Here is a 23,813-nt window from a genome sequence, read left to right as displayed (position 1 = left end):
CCTGCACAAAGGGTCTCCTCTTTTTGGAGCCCAGTCTACTGACAGTTGGCTTTGTTGGGTTACCCCAAGTTCTAATATACAAGCACAGGCTCCATCCTGGTTCTGAAGTTCTGATCTGGAGGTGTGGTCTCCTGGCTGTTACAGGAGACCACATCCCAACGTTCTTCTGGTGTTCTCCCATGGACAAGATGCTCTCCCTGCCAGACCCAATCCATGGCTTCCTTTTTACACTGTGGCCAGGGGCTTCTGGGCAGTTGGCAAGCAGGATATCACTGCCAAAGCATCATCTGAACCTCTGCTCTCAAGAGGTCCTGTATAGCCAATAGGATGAGATGCCAGTGATGCCCCCGTTTGTCACAATTTCCTGCAAACTGATGGCCATCACCAAAATCTCATGAAATGAGGGTCTGTAATCTCCCAACCTCTTAGAGAAAGGACATCGAAGCAACTCCCAACACATTCCATTTTGCTATCTCATGCCAAGATCACATGTCTCCTTTCTTACAGGACAAATATGCCCAACTCTAGCTGTGTTCAGAGCTGGTCTCATTCCTCCACCTTCCATGCTCCAGGGGCAAGAGAAGCTGTTTCTTTTCCGGGGTGGCTAGGCCAACTCTGGGCAGCCTCCAATTCCTGTTATTAATTAATCATGATTTACTAGCAGCAAGAGAGCTTGGAGAAGAGCATTGGGTACTTGGTGAGCTAATGGACCGGAGTTTCCTCTTCTTGAGGGGGTCGGGGCTGGTAGCCCGACCATCCTCCCCCTCCCGTGCCGACTTGAAAATGCTTCCCCCAAAAGAAACGCGTCGGCTAATTCCCCTCTTCCCGACTTTGCAACGGATGCAAATGTTGTTTACTCGTTACTACGGCGGTCTCCCCAGGGGGAGATGGACCGATGGAAAAAAGTGGCATTCCCCAGGCGAGGCACGCGGAGGGGGAGGCCGTGTAGAAAACTGGCACAGCTTCCGCGCTGTGGTGCGTCTGAGCAACGGGCAGGCTTTGGGACCCGGAGGGAGCCTTCTTTTCTTCCTTCCTCCTCCTCCTCCTCCTCCTCTTCTCTCTCTCTCTGGATATTGTAATTAGTCTTCATGCTTCCTCCAGATTTAAACTCCGCCGCTGCAGCGAAGCGGGACTGTGGGCGCCCTGCTCCAGCCCTCCGGGGTCCATGCGCCGCCGCCCCGCATCCCTAACTTGCCCTGCTGCCTGGCCCTCCGCCCTCCCCAGCCCTGGTCCAGCTGGTACCCGCCCGCAGCCGAGGCATGGGCTCTTTCCACTCGATGCCGGAGGGGACCCAGGAGCTCGCCCACAAGACCGGCTGTGAGTACGGAGTTCCCCGGCGGCGTCTCCCCCTCCCTGGGTTTGACTTTCGCGTCCTCTGCGCGTGGTGACTTTTTCCTTCCGCCGCCCGGGAGGAGGAGGATGCCGCCGCCGCCGCCTCTGTCATTCTCTCCTGCAGCCTTGCTGGGCTCCGCGAGCCTCCCCAAGGGCGCTTGGGGTGGGCTTGGGGGGCAAGGAGCGCGGGCTGGCAGCCGGGGCGACTTGGCCCTCCTCCTGATCCCCCTTTCTGCAACCGAGAGGGCTTTCGAAAGCGGCGTCCGTCCCTTCTGCCCTTTTGGGGAAGTTCGTTTAGGGGATCTTCAGGCTCAGCCCTTCCTGTCCACAGACCTCGAAGCCGTCTCTGAGTGGCGGCCTTTCAAAGCTCTTTTTTTTTTTGGGTCTCGCCCCGGAGATGGAACTTTCCACTTCGGAAAACTCACTCTTTGCAGACAGGTCGGATCCTCAGGAGGCCGGGAGAAGCATCGCCAGGACAAAGGGGAGAGGGGTCGGAAGGTTTTCAGGGAAACCCTGGATTTCGCAGAAGTGCTTGCAACCCGAATGAAAAAGAAAAGTCGTTAGAAAAGAAATTGCAAGGCAGGGAGGAAAGGTGAAGTTGAAATAGGGCAGGGGCGAGCGAGAAAACTCAGGGATCACGGAAGGGGGGCCAACCAAGAGGGGAGAATGGCGCGGCTGGCTGGCACCAAGGACAGGAGCAGTCTACCTTGCACCATTTTGCAGCAGCTCTCGATCGTGTTCCTCCTGGAAACAAGCCTGAGCGATCATGCTGCCCTACAGCCCTGGAATTAAGAAATAGGAAACACGAGGGAGGGGGCAGTTGTGTTGGTGAGAGACGCCCAGCTTCTTAACAGCCGAGGTTGGAAAGGGTCAGAAAGCATATTTAATTTGCTGCCTCTTTTGTACCAACAGTTGGGCTGCATCCTCTTGCCCTCCTCCTTCTGAAAGGAAGGACTGATTTGTTCTGATTGATCAAATGCTTTCATTTTCAAAGGCAGCTCTCGTTTCTGTTAAACTTTCCACCCACAGCGGCTGATACGTTAGTGAAATAGCCGCGGCTGCACCCTAGAAAAGACTGCCAAGTGAAACTCTTTAGTTTCTCCAGAGTTGGCTCTTGGCCTCAGGGTGCTTTTGAAATCCTCCTTGATTTCTCTTGAGAGAAATTTGGAGCAGTTTTGTGGTGGCTGGAGGTAGTCAAGGGACTGTTCTTGCTAATGGTGCTTTCTGAGCCACCCCTCGGGTTCGTCGGACGGCTCGCTGTCTAATGGACTGGTTCTGTCCGGCAGAGTTTCCAAGCTGTAAAAACCCCCTGGGAAAAGTTTTATTTGGGAATTAAACGGCAGCGTTGAAAGTCGGAGAAGCTGCCAAGTGGTGGGGGAACAAAAGGACATTCCCACAGGCTCCTTGGCCCTCATGTGGTGGGTTGTGTTTTAATCTTGCAAGTTGCCCAGAGTCACTGGTAGGCAGCTATAGAAATCATATAAAAAATCATGTCACTAAAGAAGGACCTGAACCTGTGCAAATTCCTCCCAAATGTACTTCTCCTTTGAAAGACATTTTGAAAGCTTTAAAAAACAACAACAACTGACTGCCACCCACTAGGACAGCAAATGCAAGTTTTCAGATAGGGCACTAAAGGCCGAGCGTCTGAATTGTGTGCAAAAAATGCCAGCTTCATTGCTGTATCTCCGGATGAGGGGGGGTGGGGTCAACCTAGAAGGCTCTGATCATTTAGGATGGGCCCGTCTGCCCCAAGTTGGAAGTTTCAGGCTGGGGAGACTGGAAGCTGAAAGCACCAGGTCCTGGAACACCAATATAGACCAGGCTGAAGACGATTGACCAAGATTCAAGCTTGGTTGCTGGCATTCCCAGACCTGCCTGGGAAAGGCTCCTGAGGCTGAAAAATGGGGAGTCTTTGCAACTCTGTAAAACAACAGAGACCAAAGAAACTAAGGTTCAGATTCTGTAACAGGCCTGGCAGGTCTTGGCAACCAACAACCTGTAGATGGCAGCAAAGAGCAACAGATAACCTGTCACTCTTTCCTGCCATCTAGTGGTTGCGTGGAGCTTAGCAGCCTAGGCTGGAAGAGTTTCATCTAACATGGTTTCAAGTAATGCTGGCTGTTCAAACTTGTGGGGAGGGGGCAGTGGCTACCTGTAATCTTTGAGTGGCATGCCAAATGTTGCACCTCAAAGGGGAGGGGGGTTGCCTCCTAGTCAATTGGCTTTTGCCTAATTCTGGTGGAATTAAAACAAACCTAAGTGAATTAGTCCCCATTCGTGTGCTTACAGCCAATGATTTTCCCTCTCTGCCCCCCTACACGTGACAGTTCAACAGCAGCTTTTCAACATGTTTTGGGTGGTGACCGTGATTGGGTGCTGACTGTATACCCCAATATAAGCCACAGAGCCCACAGTGGGGCAGCCCAGTAGCAAACCTCCACAGATCATTGGGGGAGAAGTTTTTAAGCCCTCCCCAGTCCTCCTCTCAGTGACCACCAGCTCAGCCATCTGACCCTCAAGATCTTTGCAAGGCACAGAGGAAGTGTGGAACCAATTTTGCCCTGCAAAATTGTGGAACCTTCTCCTCCCCGAGAGGAGGTTGTGTCCTGTCTTAAAGTATAGAACCACGCTGAGACGGTGACTTGGTCTCTAGTGTTTATTGTACAGCTCTAGTTGTTATGAGTATAGATGGTGAGCAGGAGGGGGCCCCTATCCAGGGGGGAAAATGCATGCATAGTTTAGAGGCTTTGAACTGTCCTTCAGAGCAGATCCGCCTTGCGTTTTGGGGTTTATCTGTCTCGGTTTCCTACGCTTCTTCAGTTTGGTAGGATTTTCTGTCTACTATAGTAGTTAATAAACACTAGAGACTAATTTCTTGTCTCAGCATGGTTTTTTGCTTAAGTCAGGACACTAGTAAATAGAAAATCCTGCCAACTGAAAGAGCGTGGGAAACCCACACAGATAAACCCAAAACTCAAGGCAGGTCTGCTCTGAGTTTCTTTTAAGGAAAGTTCAAAGCCTCTAAACCACGCATGCATTTTTCCCCCTGGATAGGGGCCCCCTCCTGCTCACCATCTGTACTCATGACAGGTTGGCCTTGGCACTGTTGACCTTCCAGAGGTCCCTCAAGACCTGGTTATGCCAGCAAGCCTGGGCATCCCAGGGGATGGGTGAACTAGTGAGGTGGCTCTCTTTATTTTTAATATCCCTTCTTCTTTTATTTTTTGTTTTAGTTGATTTTTAATATTTTTAATGCGTTGATGGATTATTTTTAGCTCTCAGTATGCCACCTGGAGGTGCTTGTTTGTGAGAGGGGCAGTCACTCTTTCAGAGTTCCCCTGGTTTGCTTTAATAGGAGCAAGGGAAGAAAAGAGTTGTCAGCCATGGCTCGCTTTCTTCTCATTTTTCCAGCCTCGGTATTCCTCATCTGTGAAATGGGCAGGTACTGGTGGGTTTTAAGGTATGGCATTTAAATTGATAATCTGTAGTAACTTGCATGCAATTTGACTTCTGTCCCAGAATATAGTTTATAGGATGTAGCTGATGCCTTGTTTAGTAACTGGTTTTGGTTGCTAGTCCTCAGTGTTCTAGTAAATGCATTAAGGTATTTGAGGCTAGTATGATTTTTAGTGTTTAAACAGATTAAAGTGGGTTAACACTTTGAACTGAGGAACTGAAGGTTAGGAAATGAAATCTATTAAGGGAATAATAAACTTGTGGGGTAGAATGCTCCTGCTTAGTGCCATTTCCTTATGAAATTCCAGGTGTCTCTTCCTTTGTCGATAGAGGGTTGGTCCCTGAATGTGCTTTTCATTAAACTGTTTTGCAATATTCTGTATTGGTTGCATTTCCACCTAAAATTGCCTTGAAAACTTTTGGGCTGCTGATACACCTTTCTCATATGTTGGTTGTGCTATTTTGGCTGAATACATTTCAGTGGACTCTAAGTAAGCATAGGATAGTGTTATTATTTCTTCACTGTTGTTATTGTTATTGAAAGTTTGTTGTTTCAACAACAACAGAAACCTAAAATATTTACCTGTCTGGAGTTCCATCCTTGCAAAGTAAGCTGCAGTAGCTTCTTACCTGCTAAGTTTCTGCAAGGACAGGAGGATTTTTGTTTTAGTCTTGCATTTAGGAGTTCGGTTTTTAAGCCTCGCTGCTTGTTCTTCCTGCAAGATTTTTAATTTTTTATTCTATCACTTTCATTTCTAAACAGCAGTCAAATGTGAGCAGAAAAGGCAGACTTTTCGAATTTCCCCAATCCTTTTAATAAAAGATCTTTTTAGAAATAGCAACATTCAGTATTCCATGCAAGTTTTTTAACAGTTTGGTTTGGAGCTTGATGTTTTTAAGGCTGGCCTCCCCTGATATGATTCTCACTGACACACAGACACACACAGAGACACACACCGCTTTCAGCCCTGTTCATGGACCTCCTGCACTGCTGCTGCTTTTCAATCCAAATGGGGATCTGGCATTTTGGCCCTGTTAGGAATCTCGTTTCTGGAAGGCTGAAAAAATTGGGTCCAGTTCTGCAAGAATCAGCTGAACTCCACTATAATAGATACCCACCAAGCCATCACTTTTAAAGGAAATGATATGGATGGGAGCCTTTTTCACCTTTGGCTTTTTCTTTTTTCCTTTTAATTGCTTATTTCAGCATCAGATGAGCATACAATTTGGCTTAACTTTCTTCTGTAAAACGGGTACTTGAAAATACACTTTTCTCCACTGTAAATACAGTTTGACTGCCCCAGAGATCAAGCAAACTGGAGCTTATTTCGAATTTAGATAGGGCTGGTTCTTCCCCCCATCTCCCCAATAGCTTAGGCTTTTTTTTTTTTTCCTTTTAGGGGACAATAGTAAAGGCAATTTCTGGAGCTTTGCAGAATTCTCTTTCTGTTGCTTAAAACTCATCCGTATATTTTTTTAAAAAAAATCAGAGATAGACAACTCCTCCATCAACCCCAAAGCTTTGGGTTTTTAAAGGCCTCTTAAAATTGTTGCCAAATAGTAATGTTTAAGTAATAGGAGTAAATGAGTAAATGAATAGAGAATATATTGTATTATGGTTTTATGGTTTTATTGTATTTTAACTAGTATTCTTGTTTTTATGGTAAACCACCCAGAGTCGCTGTCTGAGTGAGATGAATCAATCATATTTATTCGGTCGGTGACCAGCAAAATTTGAGTGAGATTGGCAGTGACTAAACTTGAAATATAAATAAATATAAATAAATTATATTATATTAACTGAAATGAAATATAGTTTTCATCCCAGCCCTGCTTATTTGTTTTCAGTCCTGCCCACTGTTGGAATGAGAGTTCTGGCATGTCACTGAAATTATAACCCATTCCAATCTGAAGACTTGGGCATGGTCAAAAAAGTCAAGATGTCAGCCACGATTACGCAATTGAAGCTCTGCCCATTTTTTGTGCACTGGCAGAGCTTCAAGCACACCATCATGGCTGCCATCTTGACTTTTTTGACCACCACCCCCGAGAGTTGGGATCAAATCACGAATGGAAATGGAGCATGGTAGGATCCAGTTTGGTCTACTGTAGTCTTTTTAATTACAAGCCCCATCATCCTTGGGAGGTGACTGTTGAAACACTGGGAGTCCCCCAGGTGGGACAGGTGGGCGGTTAGAGGTGACAATGGACAGCAGAAGCCAGGATTTGAATCTCTGCTTGAATATTAGTTTTGGGTTGGTTTGAAGAGGGATTACTCCATCTAACTTGAGTGGCCTGCAGCTCTGTGGGGCCAAGACTGGATCCCAGAAGTGATAAATAAGAGCCACATAATGGGGAGATGGGGACTGAGCCGAAGGTGAGATTTGGATACGGAGCAGTTTTTACCTCTTGCAAGAAAGAAGAGACACATGGATTTATCCAGCCTTTCTCAACCTTTTGACCCTGGAGGAACCCTTGAAATATTTTTAAGACCTTGGGGAACCCCTGCCAATTGAGGCTCAAAGATAGGCCAGAAGTTGCAAAATTATTATATTCGTTTCCTGAGTAGGCCTGTCTAGATGCATTCACAGTGTTCCTAAACTAAAAAGAATGAAACTTACCTCTTTAATGTGAAGTGGCCTGAATTTGAAATAATTTTTTAAATAAACCGTGATCTCCCAGGGAATCCCTAGTGACTTCTTGCAGAACCCTAGGGTGCCACGGAGCCCTGGCTGAGAAACCCTGGTTTTATCCGTGCAATTGCCTTGCTTCATTCCTAGAATTCGCAAGTTTCAGGCAACATTTCCCATTTCTGGCCCTCTTGCATTTTCCCCTCCCCCAACCTTTCATTTTTCTTTGCTGGAAAAAAACAATAGCAACAACAGAGCATTAAGAAAAGAAAATTACATACCTGCTGTCTAATTGTTTTGGCCAAAAGTGCTGAAATCCTTTGGGTGGAAGAAGCTATAATCTGTGGCACTTTTTTTTTTTTAAATGTAACTCACAAATGTCCTCCCTTTTCTCCAAGAAGCTCAGAATAATATGGTATGTTCTTGTACAACAGCCCTGAGAGGTAGGTTAGGCTGGAAGAAAGATTGACTGGAATACAATCACCCAGCATATTTTATGGTTGGTTGGAGATTTGAAATAGGGCCTGGCTGATGCTGGTCCATCTTTCTAGCCAATGCTGACATGAGACTTATCCTGATGAGCTTTCTCTTGCATAACCCCCAACTTCAACCATTCAAGTAATCTGAACAATCTAATTTGTCCTAAAAGTATGTAAAACCCTGAAAAGATTGACTAATATACAGTACAATGAAACAACCATGAATCTTTATCACAACAGCAATAAAGAAAATCAAGAAACTGCCCAAAACAACATAGCTTAACTGTGGATTTATTAATTTTTTTAAAATGGCTGGAATGGAGGAAAATAATAATAATAATAATAATAATAATAATAATAGGCAATCACCTTCCAGACAACACCCCAGACTTAACAATTGTTGATAAGAAAGACAAAAAAACCTGTATAAGGGACATTGCAATCCCTGGAGACAGCAGAAGAGAAGAGAGAACTGGAGAGAATCACAAAATACAAAGACCTGCAAACAGAAGTAGAATGACTGTGGCAAAAGAACGCAAAGGTAGCACCAACAGTAATAGGTGCCTTGGGTGCAATCCCCAAACATCTGGAGCACCCCTGGCATGCCATCAGCATTGACAAAATCACCATCGGTCAATTGCAAAAGGCAGCTTTACTTGGAACAGCTGACATCCTGTGACGATCCCTTTAATATTATTAAACCACAACATCTGCCTATCCCAGGTCCTTGAGAAGGACTGGCTAGGTGGACAAAAATGCCAAATCCAGCCTAAACATCTGGCTGACTGTGTGACCAACCATCATCATCATAATAATTTGCTACCCAACTCTCGATGACTCTGGGCAGTTCATAACAAAGAAATTACAGGTAGGTCTTGATTAGTGCAGTTAATGAATCCCACGAAATGGGATTCATTATATAATTGCATTATTCTAATTTGCACTATTTGAAGGGATTTCTCTATGGAAGATAGGATAATTGGTGCCAGCTCGACGGAAATAGGCAATAAAATGTTTTAAACATAAATGTTTATGTGTATATTAATGAAATATTACAGTGAAGGATAAAAAGAATATACTTACCATTTAAAATTATGGTCACAGAGTAGTTATAGAAAGCAAATTAAAAACAAAAAAATGCTACCATAGATTCAGGCATTCCAACATCTCGTCCGATTTTAGCGTTGCTATGACCACCTTCTTGTCGTTCAGTTGCATCAAATTTTTGCTCTAATGTAATAATAAGCCTCTTCTTTTTTAAACTTGTACTGCACTGTTTTCCTCTGACATAATCTTCCTTTTCTCCATTTTGCACACCCAAAGATTAAAGGCATCTAAAACCACAACCACAACTGCACACGCTGACTGAATTTTGGATCACATTAAATGTGACCTGGTATCAATTCATAATTTGCACTAAATCGAATATTGCATTATTCAAACTAATCGTGACCTACCTGTACAATAAAATCAATAAAACATAAAAAAAATAAAGATAATCTGGTCCACATCAGTCTGGTCCACTTCCCAAAGGTGATACAGTCAACTCTACAGGAATCTGTTTGTCTTTAAGATATCCCCAGAGTAATGAGCCCATCGTGGCAAATTTCAGCCAGAAGAAAAGCAGGAAGCAAAAATTAAGTGGACTGAAAGCCTACATGACCCATTTCTGCCTGCCCTGAGAAGTTTCCAATTTTAGGAGGCTGGGGAGAAGCCTTAGGTGCATCTCTCCTGAGAAAGTAGCTGCTGGGGACTTTTAAGTATTTAGTAATATTAGCATTTATGTACAAATAGAGAGGTTGAGCCTGGCTGGCGAGGTGCATTTCAGATGTTCCCAGCAGACAGACGAAGCCGTTCTTCCCACATTGGATCTCTAGCACAAACTGGTGTGAACTTGCAAGAAAAAGCTCTTGCTTTTCCATAACAGTTCCTCCTTGGCATGCACAAATGCCCTTGATACATCGAAGACCAATTTGTATGAAGAGCCTCAAGCCCACTTCCTGCTTCTGTTCCTCTGTCTCTGCGCAGAGGGGGGATTTTGGATGAGATTGAAGGGCAGTTTCTGGTGATAAAGCAACTCCACACAGCACTCCAGGCTACCATAACATCTTCAGTCCAAATGTCCAATTTCTCAACCACCCTCTTTCCAAAAAGACTACAGTTTCTATCCTCAATGCCCTTTGGCTGGGCTCACGGAGGCTGATGGGCATTGGAGTCCAACAGTATCTGGAGAGTCATGGGCTCCCCTTAACTTGAATTGGAGGGCTAGATGGATGAAATAATTGATGCCCCATGTTACAAAACTGTTTGGCATCTAATAGCAGCCAAAAACTTTATTGCCTGTAATTGGGCACGCTTGTAATGTTGCATGGTTGAAACGCGGGCTAATTAAAAGATGGAATAAAGTGGAATTGGCAAAAGGAACTGAACAAATTCCATTATGGAATGGGAAGGGGGAAATAATAGGGGTTTTTTGGTCCAATTTGTCTAAGTTTGACCAATGGATAGAAAGACTGGATTTAAATCTAGTAAGGAGTAATAACTAAGAAACATCTTATTCATATATTTGTGGAGCACTTTCCTGATTGCCTTGCAATATGTTTAAACAATCTATAATAACATACTATGCATCTCTCCATGGGTGCCTTGTTACGGAAGACAACTAAACAGTAAAAAACCATAGTTATAGTGGAAGGAAAGCAATACAGAAATAAATTTCTTTTTTTGGAGTTTTACAAATATCCCAAAAGGCAGGTTTCGAATTAACACTTAGGAGATGTATATATAATATTATGGGTCATCAAATGATAAACAAAACATACCCCTGTGGCCAAAAATATTGTTCACACAGAAAAAGGTAAAGCAGGGAAATCAGCCACATCAAAGGTGTCCACGTGGTATGGTTAAAAATATGAAAGTGGCTACAAAGCGCCATCTACTTTTACGTAATTGTGTCTGTCACAATCTTGACTTTTTTGATGATATCTTGCAGACATCCCTGGGCCAAATAAAAGCATGTTAACAACCATAAAACAAAGCCTTTTTTTTTTTTTAAAGAAAACCCACTTTTTAGAAGTATCTCTAGTATCAGCAGTTAAATCTTAAGAGCAAATCAATCCCCAGTGCAGAGTTAAATAAAAGTTGCTTGAAATTAATTGGTCTTCCATATATCAAGGCCATTTGTACATGCCAAGGAGGACATTTTATGGAAAAATGAGAGCTTTTTCATGCAAGTTTCTGCAAGTTGGTGCAGATAACAAGTGATCCTTGAAAGAAGTTAGTCTGCAGTGATTGGGGAGCTGAGCTGTTCATTGATGAATAATAGGAACTTCATAAAGGTTCTTGGCTGTTTTATTTAAGTGAAATAGACATTATCTCAATATTTATGATTAATAGGCATCATTCAAAAGTTCTGTGGTTTTAGATATTTTGTATTTGCAAACAGATCTCAGCCAGTACCAAATTTGTGCAACATATGCTTATTGCAGACAATAGTTGTTTGCATTTCCTAAATGATCATCATCATCATCATCATTTTATTGATTGATTGATTGATTGATACTTCAAAGTCACCACCCATCTCACTCAGATCTCACTAAATGTTCATCATCATCATCATCATATAAATCTTAAGTATTAATGCATTTACTCATATTACTAATAATTTGCTACTCATTTATATATCTACCTTTTCTTAAGACACCTATTTATTTATGCTATTTCTTTGACATACCAGCCTGGCCCGGGTAAAACAGAATTAAAAGTGTCCAAGACATTTAAAAAAAAATCATTTGAAACATGACCCTTTCACAAAAGCAGATTATAGATAGGTAATGTCTCTGTAAAGAAAGAATAAAATCCACCGTAACCCCAGAAAAGATAGAAGGCAATTTGATGTGGTAGCTGAATGTTCTATAAATATTCAGCTTTAAAGTTCCCTGCAGCTACCAGACTTTGAGAGATCACTTTGTACCAACCGTCATCTTGAACCATGACCTACCTAACAGGGTAGCTATGAGGATATGGGATGGATGTTTTAAAAAGTGTAACTCTTGTTAGGACAGGTTACAAGGAAAGGTTGAAAAAGTATGATTATGCTGAATTTTCACCTGTTAGTAGTACACATGCTAATAATTAGCAGCAGGCTAGAAAGATGAAGGCTTCAAACATGATGCTTTTTGAGAGTCAAATGTAGTTCTGTTTTTGTGCTGTGCAACTGAATAGAAAGGTCATTTCACAAATTAATGGTCCCATTTTTCAGAAAAGGTGCCATATTTCTAATTGAGGTGGCAGGTTATTCTTAAATTCTGGGTTGGCTTCTAATGGAGGGCTTCTCTTTCAAAGCCGGGTCTCCCCACATCCTAATTGCAACCCACCCACCCCCCAAGCATCCTCAAGAGAGGAGGAAGGACATTCATTTCCTCCTCTTGATTACAAGAAGGAAATCCAGCTCACCAATAAAATAAATGATAGCCATCTGTTCCTGCATTATTTTTCCCCCCCAAAAAAGGAGATTGCCTTTTGGAGTTTCTTTTTAAGAAAAGAGATTTTGGTAGGGGTGACTCTAGCAGGTTGGGATTCCAGTACTCATCGCCCCCAGGCAAAAGGGTGGGTGACAAGGGATTGTGGGAGTTGTAGTCCCAAATGTCTGGTCTGGTCCCTGAATTTCGGGACAAGGTGACCGATCAGCCGGCTGTCTTTCACTGTTCAGCCTGCAGCCTCCCTGGTCCCCCCATTCTTACAGGGGTGTTTAGAGATGAAATGGTGTAAAAGAAAGCAACAATCTTAGCAATAAGGACAGAAGTTCCAAAATAGATGTAGGAAATCATCTCAGGCAGCCTGAAAATAAGGTAGAAAAACGGAAGATTTATTTTCGGGGAGGGAAGGAGCAAATCTGGAATTGCAATCAGGCTTTTGGCACAATGCAACTTTTCAGACGGAAACGAAGGTCTCTCTCGAGCTGAGCTTGATCCCCAGTGACAGCACGGATGCATCCATGGGGCTTTGTTGGTGACAACATGGAAATAGCTTCTTCCAGGGTGTTTTTTCAACTTCCCAGGAATTTCCTGGCCACCTTTCATCCAATTATAACTAGCCCACCATTGCTTAGCTGTCACCGAGCTGTTTTCAAAGCCACCTCTGTCCCTCTGTGGGGCTGCCCCCCTTCAGACTTGGGGTGGGAAGAAGGTAGGTCAAGTCTGAATGGTAGACCAGACTGGACAATCTACAGAATTTTCAGAAATCCTGACGATCTACAGAATTTTCTGTAGATTGTCAGGATTTCTTATATGGGGTGGGGGGAGGGACTGAGAGTTCTAGTCCCACCATGGGCACAAAGCCAGCTGGGTGACCTCGGGCCAGTCACTCTCTCTCAGCCCTAGGAAGGAGGCAATGGTAAACCACTTCTGAAATCTTCCCAAGAAAACTGCAGGGACTTGTCCAGGACTGGACACGATTGAATGGCAGATAGATAGATTAAAAAGGATATAAAAACTAATACAAACTAATATAAAGTATGAAAAAGAAAAGAGAAAGAAAGAAAAAAGAAAGCTAAAAGTGCAAGGGAGGGGGGAAGAGGTAAAAGAAAAATAGAAAAGACACAAAGAAGTAGCTTCTGATCTTTATAGCAGTTATAAGTGCAATTATAAGTTTACTTCTTACTCTGTGGTTACAACATAACTCTCCTCATTCTATAATCTATTCCATCTGATCATCCAAACCATAAATCATAAGTTCATTTTTTTCTGTTTCACTCAAAAAGTCTGTAGGGGGGTTAGCTTGGCAGGATTTCTGACCACCGCTTATTCAGTCAATAGCTATAATAAAAATATCCTTTTTATATCACCGTGCTCAGATTAATCAAGACTGGCAAAACAGAACGAAAGCAACTGTAATGGTGGAAGTCAGAGAAGAAAGTTTGCACCCCATGGGTGGACATGATGGTTTGGAAATGAGAAGGCTCCAAGTGACATGTGTTGATTAATCCATGTTCGTTTATTGTTTTAACCTGCAGCAAGGCAATTAATCAGATAGTTGTCTTCCATAATGACCAGGTATTACATTACCCACTCATTAATTAGCTCTTCCTGGCCTGCAATTAAGTGGATTTATAGGTGTTCTTCTGGAATGGGCCCTGATTTATCAGCCTTCTACAATTTACAGAAGAGAATACATGGCAGCTCGGAGTTGAACGGTGGAGTCCTTGGTGTTCTCTGGGCTTGGTGGTTTTCTTGCAGACGTTTTGTTACCTGACTAGGTAACATCTCCAGTGCTCTGAAGAGGTTACCTAGTTGGGTAACGAAACATCTGCAAGAAAACCACCAAGCCCAGAGAACACCAAGGACTCCACACTTCTACCTCCAAGTTTCTTGCCTTTCCAAATCTCAGCCCTTCCAAAGAGACAAGATCTCCCCACCGTATTTATAAACACAATCTTTGCATTTAGGAGTTAATAAAGTGCCGCCGGAGCTGGACTTCATAGGCTTTCAGCATTTGGAGGCTGTGCTGTCCAGACTTCCTGTTAGATGAGGCTGATGGAAAGAGGGAGGCCGGTCTCTTGAGGATGTTTCTTTGACTGATACAAAACGTGTCAGCTGAAGAAGACAGAGGTGGAAAGCAACAGCCATGAGAGTCTTTATTGCGTGTGGGAAAGACCAACTTGGGGGCTCATTTCTAAAACCATCACCTAGCAGACTTCTGAAAGGATGGTGGATGCTTTGGACCTTTAGCTGCAGTTGTGATGCGTCCTGGAGAAGCTGTTTTTTTTAATGGAAGGATGCACCACTCCCCTACAGATTTTTACAGCCACATCACCAAGGCCAGGTTCTGCAACAAAGGCACGTTTTCAAGTTCATATCGCTTTGTGGTGTGCTAGTACACAAGGAGAGACGTTCAGCCGCCCTTTGGGCAACCTGGATGGCTTGGGTGCAGGAAAAACAAAGCCCCCTTGCCAACTCAAGCAAACATTCCAATGAAATAGTTTGGCATGGCATTAAAGGAACAATTGAGGGTAGCGAGCCCATTGCTCATCTGAGAGTGGCCACATAGAAAAACTCCCCACATCTTCCCCTCCGCAATATACGAGCCTGCTAATTTGTCTTGTCACTTCCTTCTCCCGAGGAACGGCAGATGGTAGGAACATCAAGGAGGCTGTTCAGGCAGAGGGAAGCTGTTTGCTTTGTTCTCCCTCGTGGCGGAAAGCCCTCCCTCGCGTTCCCAATTATTGATTTTGCTTTTTTGTGCATCCCCTGCTGCCTAAAATCCACCTGTAGTTCTCCTACATTTTGTCCTTGCAACAGTCTGCGTTGGGCTTGGAGATGGTTAGCCCACGAGCCTCAAGATAAAGGAAGGTCCGAATGGTCTTCTCCTTGCTTCTAGTTCGGTGTTCCAAGCATCATACCGTGGAGCACCCCTAGGTTCCTTGTAGGGAAGAAAGCATAGCTCAGTGTTTCTCAGCCTTGGCAACTTTAAGACGTGTGGACTTCAACTCCCAGAATTCCTCAGCCAGCATGCTGGCTGGGGAATTCTGGGGGTTGAAGTCCACCCAACTTAAAGTTGCCAAGGTTGAGAAACACCGGCATAGGTGATCAAACAGGGAGAATCTACACTTAATCTTAGCCAAAAGGCTGAGAATATAGACAAATATCCAACTGTCACAGCGCAAGTAGCCAGATTCTGCACAGCTGCTATGAAGATACGTCAGATTATGATTGGAAAAATGTAGTAATGTACCCCTTGTAATAACTTTAAGTGGTCTATATATCATATCTGATATTTGATATTTTACTCTTTATTACTCTTTTTAACATTTTACATATATTTTTATAGATACTTATATTTGATAGAATATTAGTCATGATAACGTACATGTAAATTACTAAGATTGTTTTTAAGTTTGATCAAGGGGCTCATTTACACTGTGATCTAAACGTATTTTAATGTTTAATTGGAACTTGTACATTCAAATTTAAAATTATTTCAGATCAGATGGTTCATATTTTAAGGCTAATGTGTATATCTTTATAGAATTGTATCTTGTACTGGTCAGTGACCGTAATAAAATTGAACTGGACTGAACTGAACAAGGAGAATCTGTTGCCCATTGAAAAACCAGGATATATTGGAAAGGTTGGGGAAAAGTCACTGCCCCAGGAACATAGTTGCACCCCCATCCTATGATTTTCCCCTTTGTTTCTTCGTTATTTTCTCTTTAAAGAAGATATTCCTTTTAGAATATGATGGGGAAAATAAATATACCCAAAGATGCATCCAGAACACTAAGTATGGAATTCTTCTAGGATTCAAAGATGTTCTAAGCATTGCCTCTTTGGGTGTCCCAACTCACAATGGGAAATATCAGGACTTTTATCAGGTTTAGCTTAAGTATACTCCACACATTGTTCCCTGCAGAGGTTGATTGAAACTTGATAAGTCTCATATGCTCTTCTTAGAAAAACAGTTCCAGAAGAGGAAAACTTTCCTTTTTTGGTTGCAATAATTCCCTTAAGTTTTTCTTGTTTTGCATTGTTTGGAAATTCGGTTTGACCCTGGAAAGCATACTGCTCCCTAAACTTTCAGGGATGTTGTTTAGGGAAAATGTCAAAAGTCAGGGGAGATTTAAGAAGCAAAATATCAGGGAGGGAGGGGGCAGCACCCCTCCCTCCCAACCCTCTTTTTATGAAAAATCAGGCAGGCAAGGAGCGACAGCCACCTTTGCGTCTGTTTTAAAATAGCAGCAGTGCATAAAGGTCGTGAGATGGAATTTGCAGTCTTTGGAATGGAGCAACGGATTCGGTGTGAGTGGACGGCTAACAAACGGAGGCAGAAAAAATGGAGCCGTTGTTTTGCTTTTATTTTGTGACCTCTTCACTAGCCATTTGCAGGGCTGGGGGCGGTGGAGGTATTAAAGCTTGCCCTGGCTGAGAAAAGAGGAAAACATTCAGATTAGCTGCAATGATATGCAACTTGTTTAGGACAAGAATGGTTAACTTTATTCTTGTTCTGCGTTAGCTTCTACCTAAGGCTGACCTGGTTGGAGCTGTGTGGTGCATGGGGCTGAACAGGCCGGGGTGGGGTGGGGGGTGGTGGGGGGGTGACAGCATAGCCAGAAAGTGTCATGTTCATTGTTTCAATGTAGGTCAAACGTCGTAACGTTTCCCATGCCATGGCGCTGACGCGTGTTTCTGTTTGGGAGGGAGCTGCTGTGAGACCTGGTACCAAGCTCTGTATGTGGAATCAGGAGAATGGAATGTGTCTGGGTTAGTTTCTCTGCTCAAGGACTTTTCCCACAGACCATCAGGAACCGTTAGGAGCACCTGGGATGGTGGACTTGGGAAGATTCTACGGGGGGAGGGATTCCATTTGCACCGAGGGTTTTTAGTTTGAATTTGCCGCGCTTTCACCATTCCCAGCTTTCTTTGCGATCCTGCGTGCTGTTCTTCAATGAATCAGATATCTTTGAATTCTTACTTATGAGTCTGATGGTGTTTTAGAATAGGCAATCATTACAGAAAGAGGTGTCAACGATCATCCTGACCCCTCTCTTTCTCTCCCTCCCTCTTTCACTCTTCCTGACAACCTCCCATTCTCTCTCTCTCTCTCTCTCAATCTCTGCAACCATCTTTTCTTCCATTCTAACACCGCTTTCTCAAGGCCCTTCCTCCGGAAAGGGCAGACCATTTTTAACAGATGTCTGAACTGATCTCTTGCAGAGCGGTTTTGAAAACACGCCAGGTGTTCCCTACACTGACATAGGGAGTGTACACCACTCTGAGTGGTGTAATGGTATGTGAGGAAGACCTTGAGAGGTGAGGCAAAGATGCTGCCTAGGGAACGGTCAGAGAAGAGAGGGCATAGCCCACAGCTGAATAATGGGTGGAGAAAGAGGATCAGAAGGGACCCTCCCTAGTTTCTTGGGCTGCAAAGGAGACAGTGGGAGACTTGTGCTTTCAGACTTGCAAGATTCTGTTAATGTAGCCTTACAATAAAGTAGAATTAGCTCATCTGGTCGCATTTCCTGTCTGGTCCACCTGGGAAGGCTGACAGAGAGGGAGGAAGCCTTTTGCAGTGCCTCAAGTCCAGTGGGGAAAAAAGCTGCTTCAAAGCAGGGAAGCCTTCTGTTGGCCAGGACGCCATTCCAGTTCCCTTAGAATTTAAGAGCACCTTTTTGCATTTTCTGGAACAAAACGTTCCTCCCTGATGGTGTATCTGAGCCAAATTATTTGCTCATGCATCTCCCTGTGGAATGATCTCCTGGCAGGTTTGTTCTTTCTCAGCAGAAGAAATGCAGTGGGATGGATTAAGTCTGAGTTGGTGGCTCTGTTACAATGCCAGCTGCATATATTATTCAGATGGAAGAGGCATCTTGCAAGGGGAATCTGGGGTTGGCCAAGTAGGAAGGGGATTACGGAACGGTCATAAACATTCCAACTGGGAAGGAGCAATTTGATGCGGATGCTGCAGTAAATAGAAAATTCACGATTGGTGGTTTCAATGATTAGGGGGGAAAAGGATAATAGAAAAAAATGAGCTTTTTTTGTAATCATAGAGTAAAAGACAATTTCGTAATCATCGAATTTGCTGCAAAGGAAATCGGAAGCTTCTTTCTATTTCTTTTTATTTTTTTCTGCACTTTTCTTTTTTCTTTTTTCTTTTTCTCTTTCTTTGTTCTTTTTATTCTGTGTTAGTGTTTATGTTCTCTTTAAAACTTTTAATGAAGTTTATATTTAAAAAGTAAATAGAAGATTCAGCCAAGACTAGGGTTACAAGATGTCCAGCAAAAGGAGGACATGTCCTCCTCTTTGGCTTCATGTCCTCCAACTGGCAGAGCCTTAACATCAAACTTTGTCTGGCTTTTTGAGTGTCCTGGGGGTTTTTTTGGACTGTTTTCACAAAAGTAGTCATTCAAACTTCAGTGTATTGTGACTTTGTATACTGTCTGCTTCTTTCTGTCCCTCCGTCAACAGACTCAATCGCCTGGTTTTGCTTTATTTCCCGATTCCAGCCACTGGCTTCAATCCAGCTGCTTCGCTGCAGATCATGGGACCTGTCATGTTTCTAGAGTGAAATTTGGAAAACATGTTGTTGATTTGATATTATCGCTAGCCCATGTTCATGAAAATAAAGATTTGTTGGAAAAATATTGCGATGGAAAAATCTGTCTTTCTGATGCTGGCAAAAGTAATTTCATAGAGACATGTAGGCCTACGTACATTTTTTTTTTTTGCAGTTTTTTGCCGTAATGTGTGGTGCGGACACCAAGAAAGATAAACAGTGTGTCCTCATTCCAGTTGTCTGTCCTCCTTTGTCTGTTCAGATATCTGGTCACCCTAGCTAAGACCCAGTTTGGTGTGGTGGTTAAGGTGCTGGACCAGGAGACCGTGAGTTCTAGTCCTACCTTGGAACCTGGTTGGGTGACTTGGGGCCGGTCCCTCTCACTCAGCCCAACCAACCTCACAAGGCAGGTGTTGTCAGGAAAATAGGAGGAGGGAGCTTTATGTCACCTTGAGTTGTACGAAGTCAAATAAATACATGAGAAACTGCTGTGGAGCTGGGGAAGAAAGGTTTGAAAACCTTTGCATCGGTTTTATTTTCTTCTTATCTGCATTTTCTGTATTGCCTTCATCACTTAGTGAATAGAGGACAAAGGATGTATGTATGATTGTGAATGTCAGTCTTAAAGTGGTGTACTGCAGTAATAGGAAAATAGTGCCATGAACAACATTTAAAATGTTTTTTTTTAAATGCATTTTTTTTTATAAAAGCAAATTCTTGGAAAGGCAGGATTCTAAGATGCCACTTTAGAAAAGTCCTAAAACATGGCCATGTCTTAACAAGTAAATTCCACTGGGTTGGACGTTCTGCCTTCAGCTGTAGTAGGTTGGCTAGAAATTTCAAAGGGTCATTATGGTTTTTTTCCCAAGCTGTTTTTAGAACCCCCAACCAAGGCTTGTCTGTCTTCTCTTGGTAGTCACTACGGATCAAATTGAGAACCTGCATCGGCGATTTAAGCAGCTGAGCGGAGACCAGCCAACCATCCGGTAAGTCTCTGCCTCCTTTTGAACCCTGGTTCATCATCTGCCTTCTCTCACCCTGGTTCATCATCTGCCTTCAGGTGTCCCAGATTCAGGTCTTTGGCACCCTCAGATAGGCTTGGGGAGAATCAGGAGAAGTCTAGTAGCACTTTTCAGGCACCACATTTTATCGAAAGGCTGAACTTTCAGATGCAACGAAGTGGTTAAACTGATGTTGGATTTAAACTGGGACATCCCCGTTCAAAACAGGTGAGATAATTCTAGATTAGATCGGTGAACGGGTAGAGCTGCTGTAAGAGAGAGTTTGAGCCGTTGTGAATATTTTTCTTCTAATTTATGGATCATTTCAATATCTAAGGCTGCCGGCTTGCCAACAATCCTGGGCAGCTTCCAAAGGATTATAAAAAATTAATGACAGTACAGTAGAAACAGTGAGTACCAAAGGACCATGCTGAGGCTCTGTGGGAGTAGAGACAGACGGAAACAATCACTGGAGCCTCTTAACGGTAGATTCACAGGTTGGGAAGAGGCAGCTCTTGAAAATCTCTTAAAGGAGGTTCTGGTTGGGTCCATACAGACTGGACCTGGGCATGTGTGGGTATGACGCTGTTTCAAAGGGCAGACGCAGAGGTGTTTTTCTTAATGATTGCTGTTTGCTTGTGTGCAGGGAGAGAAGTGTGCCTCTGATGTTTTGTAAAGCAAAGGACTAGCTTCAAATATCGTTTCTATTGCAAAGAGCCCATTTCGGCCCAGCAAGGCTCTACCCTTCCTGAAAAATTAAAAAAAGATGAGCAGATACAGCCTTTTGCTTTGTTTTGAAAGGATAACTACCATTTTGGAAGCCTGGAGCCAGGATGTCTCCACCAGGGTGCCATGGTGCCCTAGGGTTCCATGAGAGGTCCCTGGGAGATCATGATTTATTTAAATTTATTTAAATAATTTACGAAGTTGAGCAACTTCACATTAAAGAGGGAAGTTTCCTTCTTTATTTTCAGTTTAAGAACACTGTTAGTGCATACAGACAGGCCTACCCATGAAACTGCCCTTTTCGGGGGGGAGATGGGCAGTGATATAAATCTGAACAATAAATAAATAAAAATAAAACGTATATAATAATTTTGTAACGTCTGGCCTATATTTGAGCCTGACTGTGCAGGGGTTCCCCGAGGCCTGAAAAATATTTCAAGGGTCAAAAGGTTGAGCAAGGCTACCTGGAGCAATTTCCCTTGTTTAATTTCGAGGAAATGGATAACTAGCTCTACCTATTCTGACAGCCCCTGGCTGAGGTTGGCAAAAAATCTCAATTAGATTTTTTTTTTTTCCTGGTATGTTGGGCTGTGGTTTTTATTGCCTTGGATTTTTTACTTCCTCATTTTTATTGGGTCTTACTTTTGAGATGGAAGCCATCCAGAACCGTTTGGGAATTGGGTGGCCTCTAAAGCAATTCAAACAAACACATTAATTAATTAATTAAAATGCCACCAACTCCTGGCACCCAAAGTCCACCTGTTCCGCCTCCCCCCATTCGAAGAGGCATTTGGAGCACCCTCTGAATGGAGACGCCTCGAGATCAATCATGATCCAGGCGCATTTCTCTGTTTCTAGCAGCTGGTTGTCAGGCCAGATAATGGTTTGATAATAAATAGGCAGCTCCGGTCCTGTTCTCTGGCTAATGAGATTTCGTTCTCCCAGGCAGTGTGCTCTTTGTAGGAAAGACATCCCAAGATAAACCCAGATTGCACTCTGGAAACCGAGCTTGAGCTGCCCAAATGGGTGAGGAGCTTTGAAAAGGGCCTTCATTTCTGCTTTTCATCCTGACCCTGTTGCAGATGCAGGGATTCTCACAACTGTAAGCTGACTCTAGGCGCCTTTTGTGCAGGCAGAATAATCAACAGGGAAGGGGTCTGCTTCGAGATTCCTCTCCAGTGAATTATTCTGCCAGGACAAAACCTAGAACCGGCTCCCTGTGGGGCACGTGGTTACTGGGACACGTTCGCACACAGACCCCCGTCTTGGATTGAGGGCATCAGGATAAAATTCAGCATCTTTTTGGCAAAAGGAGCTTCGCAGAACAGAGGTGGACATTCATACTTTTTCGCCTGCTTACCTTTTCCGTCCACCCCAAAATCAGATACCGTTTAATATCTTTGATCATATCAGTTTGTTGACTGGTTAAACTAGTCAGGAGAATAAACCATTAAAAAAACCTAATTGGGCAGTGCAGGAAAAAAAGAAAAGGAAAAGCGAGCTAATGTTCAGGCTGAAAGTTCTGTCTAATGCAGTGTTTCTCAACCGTGGCGACTTTAAGACGCGTGGACTTCAACTCCCAGAATTCCCCAGCCAGCCATGGTGGGGGAATTCTGGGAGTTGACATTCATGGCTGGCTGGGGAATTCTGGCAGTTGAAGTTCAGGCGTCTTAAAGTCACCAAGGTTGAGAAATACTGGTCTAATGCAAGCAGCTGCAAGTTCTAAATTCAGCCTGCCCTTGCAATGGGATGAAGGCCTGAAGTGCTTCTCTGGATGGGCAAACCTCAGATGGGCACCCACAATTCTCTTTTTGTAGCCCCACCTGGTTTCATGAGGGGCATCTGGATGCAGCCCATGGAAGTGGATGCTTGGGACAGTAGATGTTCCTCAAGATACGTTTTGGGTGCTTAGGATAAGCCCTGGTCCTGTCAGGATATAGAGCGAAGAACCACGCTGAGACCAGAAGATCGAGCACTAGTGTTCATTGTTCTGCTCTACTAGACAAAATCCTGCTAAACTGAAAAGGCACTAGCAAACTCAGCTAGAGAAAAACCCAGAAACCTGAGGCGGTTCTCTTCTGGTCTTCTTGACTGGGAGCCCAAGGGATTCTACACTGCACATGTGCTTTTCCCCCTGGAGAGGGCCTCCCTCTTCTTCACCAGCCATCTCCATAACAGATCCTTTGAACTGGGCCTAACAACTGACTGCCAGCTAATAAAATATTTTGGGCAAACTAAAGTTTGCAGACTGACTCCAGGGACAGCTGTGAAAGAGGAAAGTGATCTTAAAAGCGAATTAATGCATATACAAATGTATCAGTTGCTCAGTGGTGTCCTTGGGGCTCTCTGAGCCTGGTGGTTGGCTTGCAGGCATTTCATTACCCCGCTAGGTAACCCTATCAGTGCAGGGGAGGGTGGGGTTTGCTCCCTGTTCATACACAGTAGCTTGCCCTGCCCTGTTGGTGGGGTGTGGTTTTCTCCTTGGTAGTTCCTTGATCAGGGCACTGTTTTCTGCTTGATTTTTTGTTAATCCCTGCTTATCTGGGTGTTGGTGGCTGGAGAGGACGTGTTCTGGCCTTTTGGTTTCCTTAGCTTCTTTATTGTCTCTTTTGAGTGGTGTGTAAATGTGTCTATCGATGGCTGATTTGTCTGAATGCCAATGCCAATCTATCCCAGTCTTCTATTGGGATAGATTGCTCAAGCACTTACTAGTATAAGTAACATAATGAACCATTCCCAAATCTGGGACAGACTTGATGAGGAATTCGGCATTAGCTGCCAATGCAGGAAGATGTAGTGTTTTAGGGCAGCTGAGCTTTGAAAACCCAGCAGCAAGAGTAATAATTAATGTTGAATGCATGACCATAATCAACTACAGTATCTAGTGTAACGGACAGATTATTGAATTAAGAAGCGGACTGAGCTTCCGCTGATTCAGACTTTGACCTAACCGTGACCATCTTTTTTTCCCCATCTCTCTCACTTGGTCCCTCTCAGACCCACACCAATAACATCCACCTTCCCTGCTGCATATTTGGGGAAAATACAGTACCGATATTAGAAAAGGGTTTTTCCCCAGTAGGACCTGTGTCTGATGTAGTGAACAAGTAAGAATAGATTGAAAAAGGTCAGAG

The 23,813-nt window shown here is 43.6% G+C and overlaps 1 protein-coding gene across 1 annotated transcript in view; it reads left to right on the top strand.

The window, feature by feature from the left end:
- The first annotated feature begins 1,047 nt into the window (after positions 1–1,047).
- TESC (tescalcin) overlaps positions 1,048–23,813 on the top strand; it is a 34,476-nt gene continuing 11,710 nt past the window's right edge. Inside the window, exons 1-2 of the mRNA XM_063315914.1 lie at positions 1,048–1,317; positions 19,869–19,938. Of these exons, the coding sequence (XP_063171984.1) occupies positions 1,260–1,317; positions 19,869–19,938 (128 nt within the window). The 5' untranslated portion in view covers positions 1,048–1,259. The remainder of the gene's footprint in view (positions 1,318–19,868; positions 19,939–23,813) is intronic.

This window comes from Candoia aspera, chromosome 15 (genome assembly GCF_035149785.1).
Source record: "Candoia aspera isolate rCanAsp1 chromosome 15, rCanAsp1.hap2, whole genome shotgun sequence".
NCBI classification, from domain to species: Eukaryota; Metazoa; Chordata; class Lepidosauria; order Squamata; family Boidae; genus Candoia; species Candoia aspera.
This window is presented reverse-complemented; position numbering and strand designations above follow the sequence as displayed.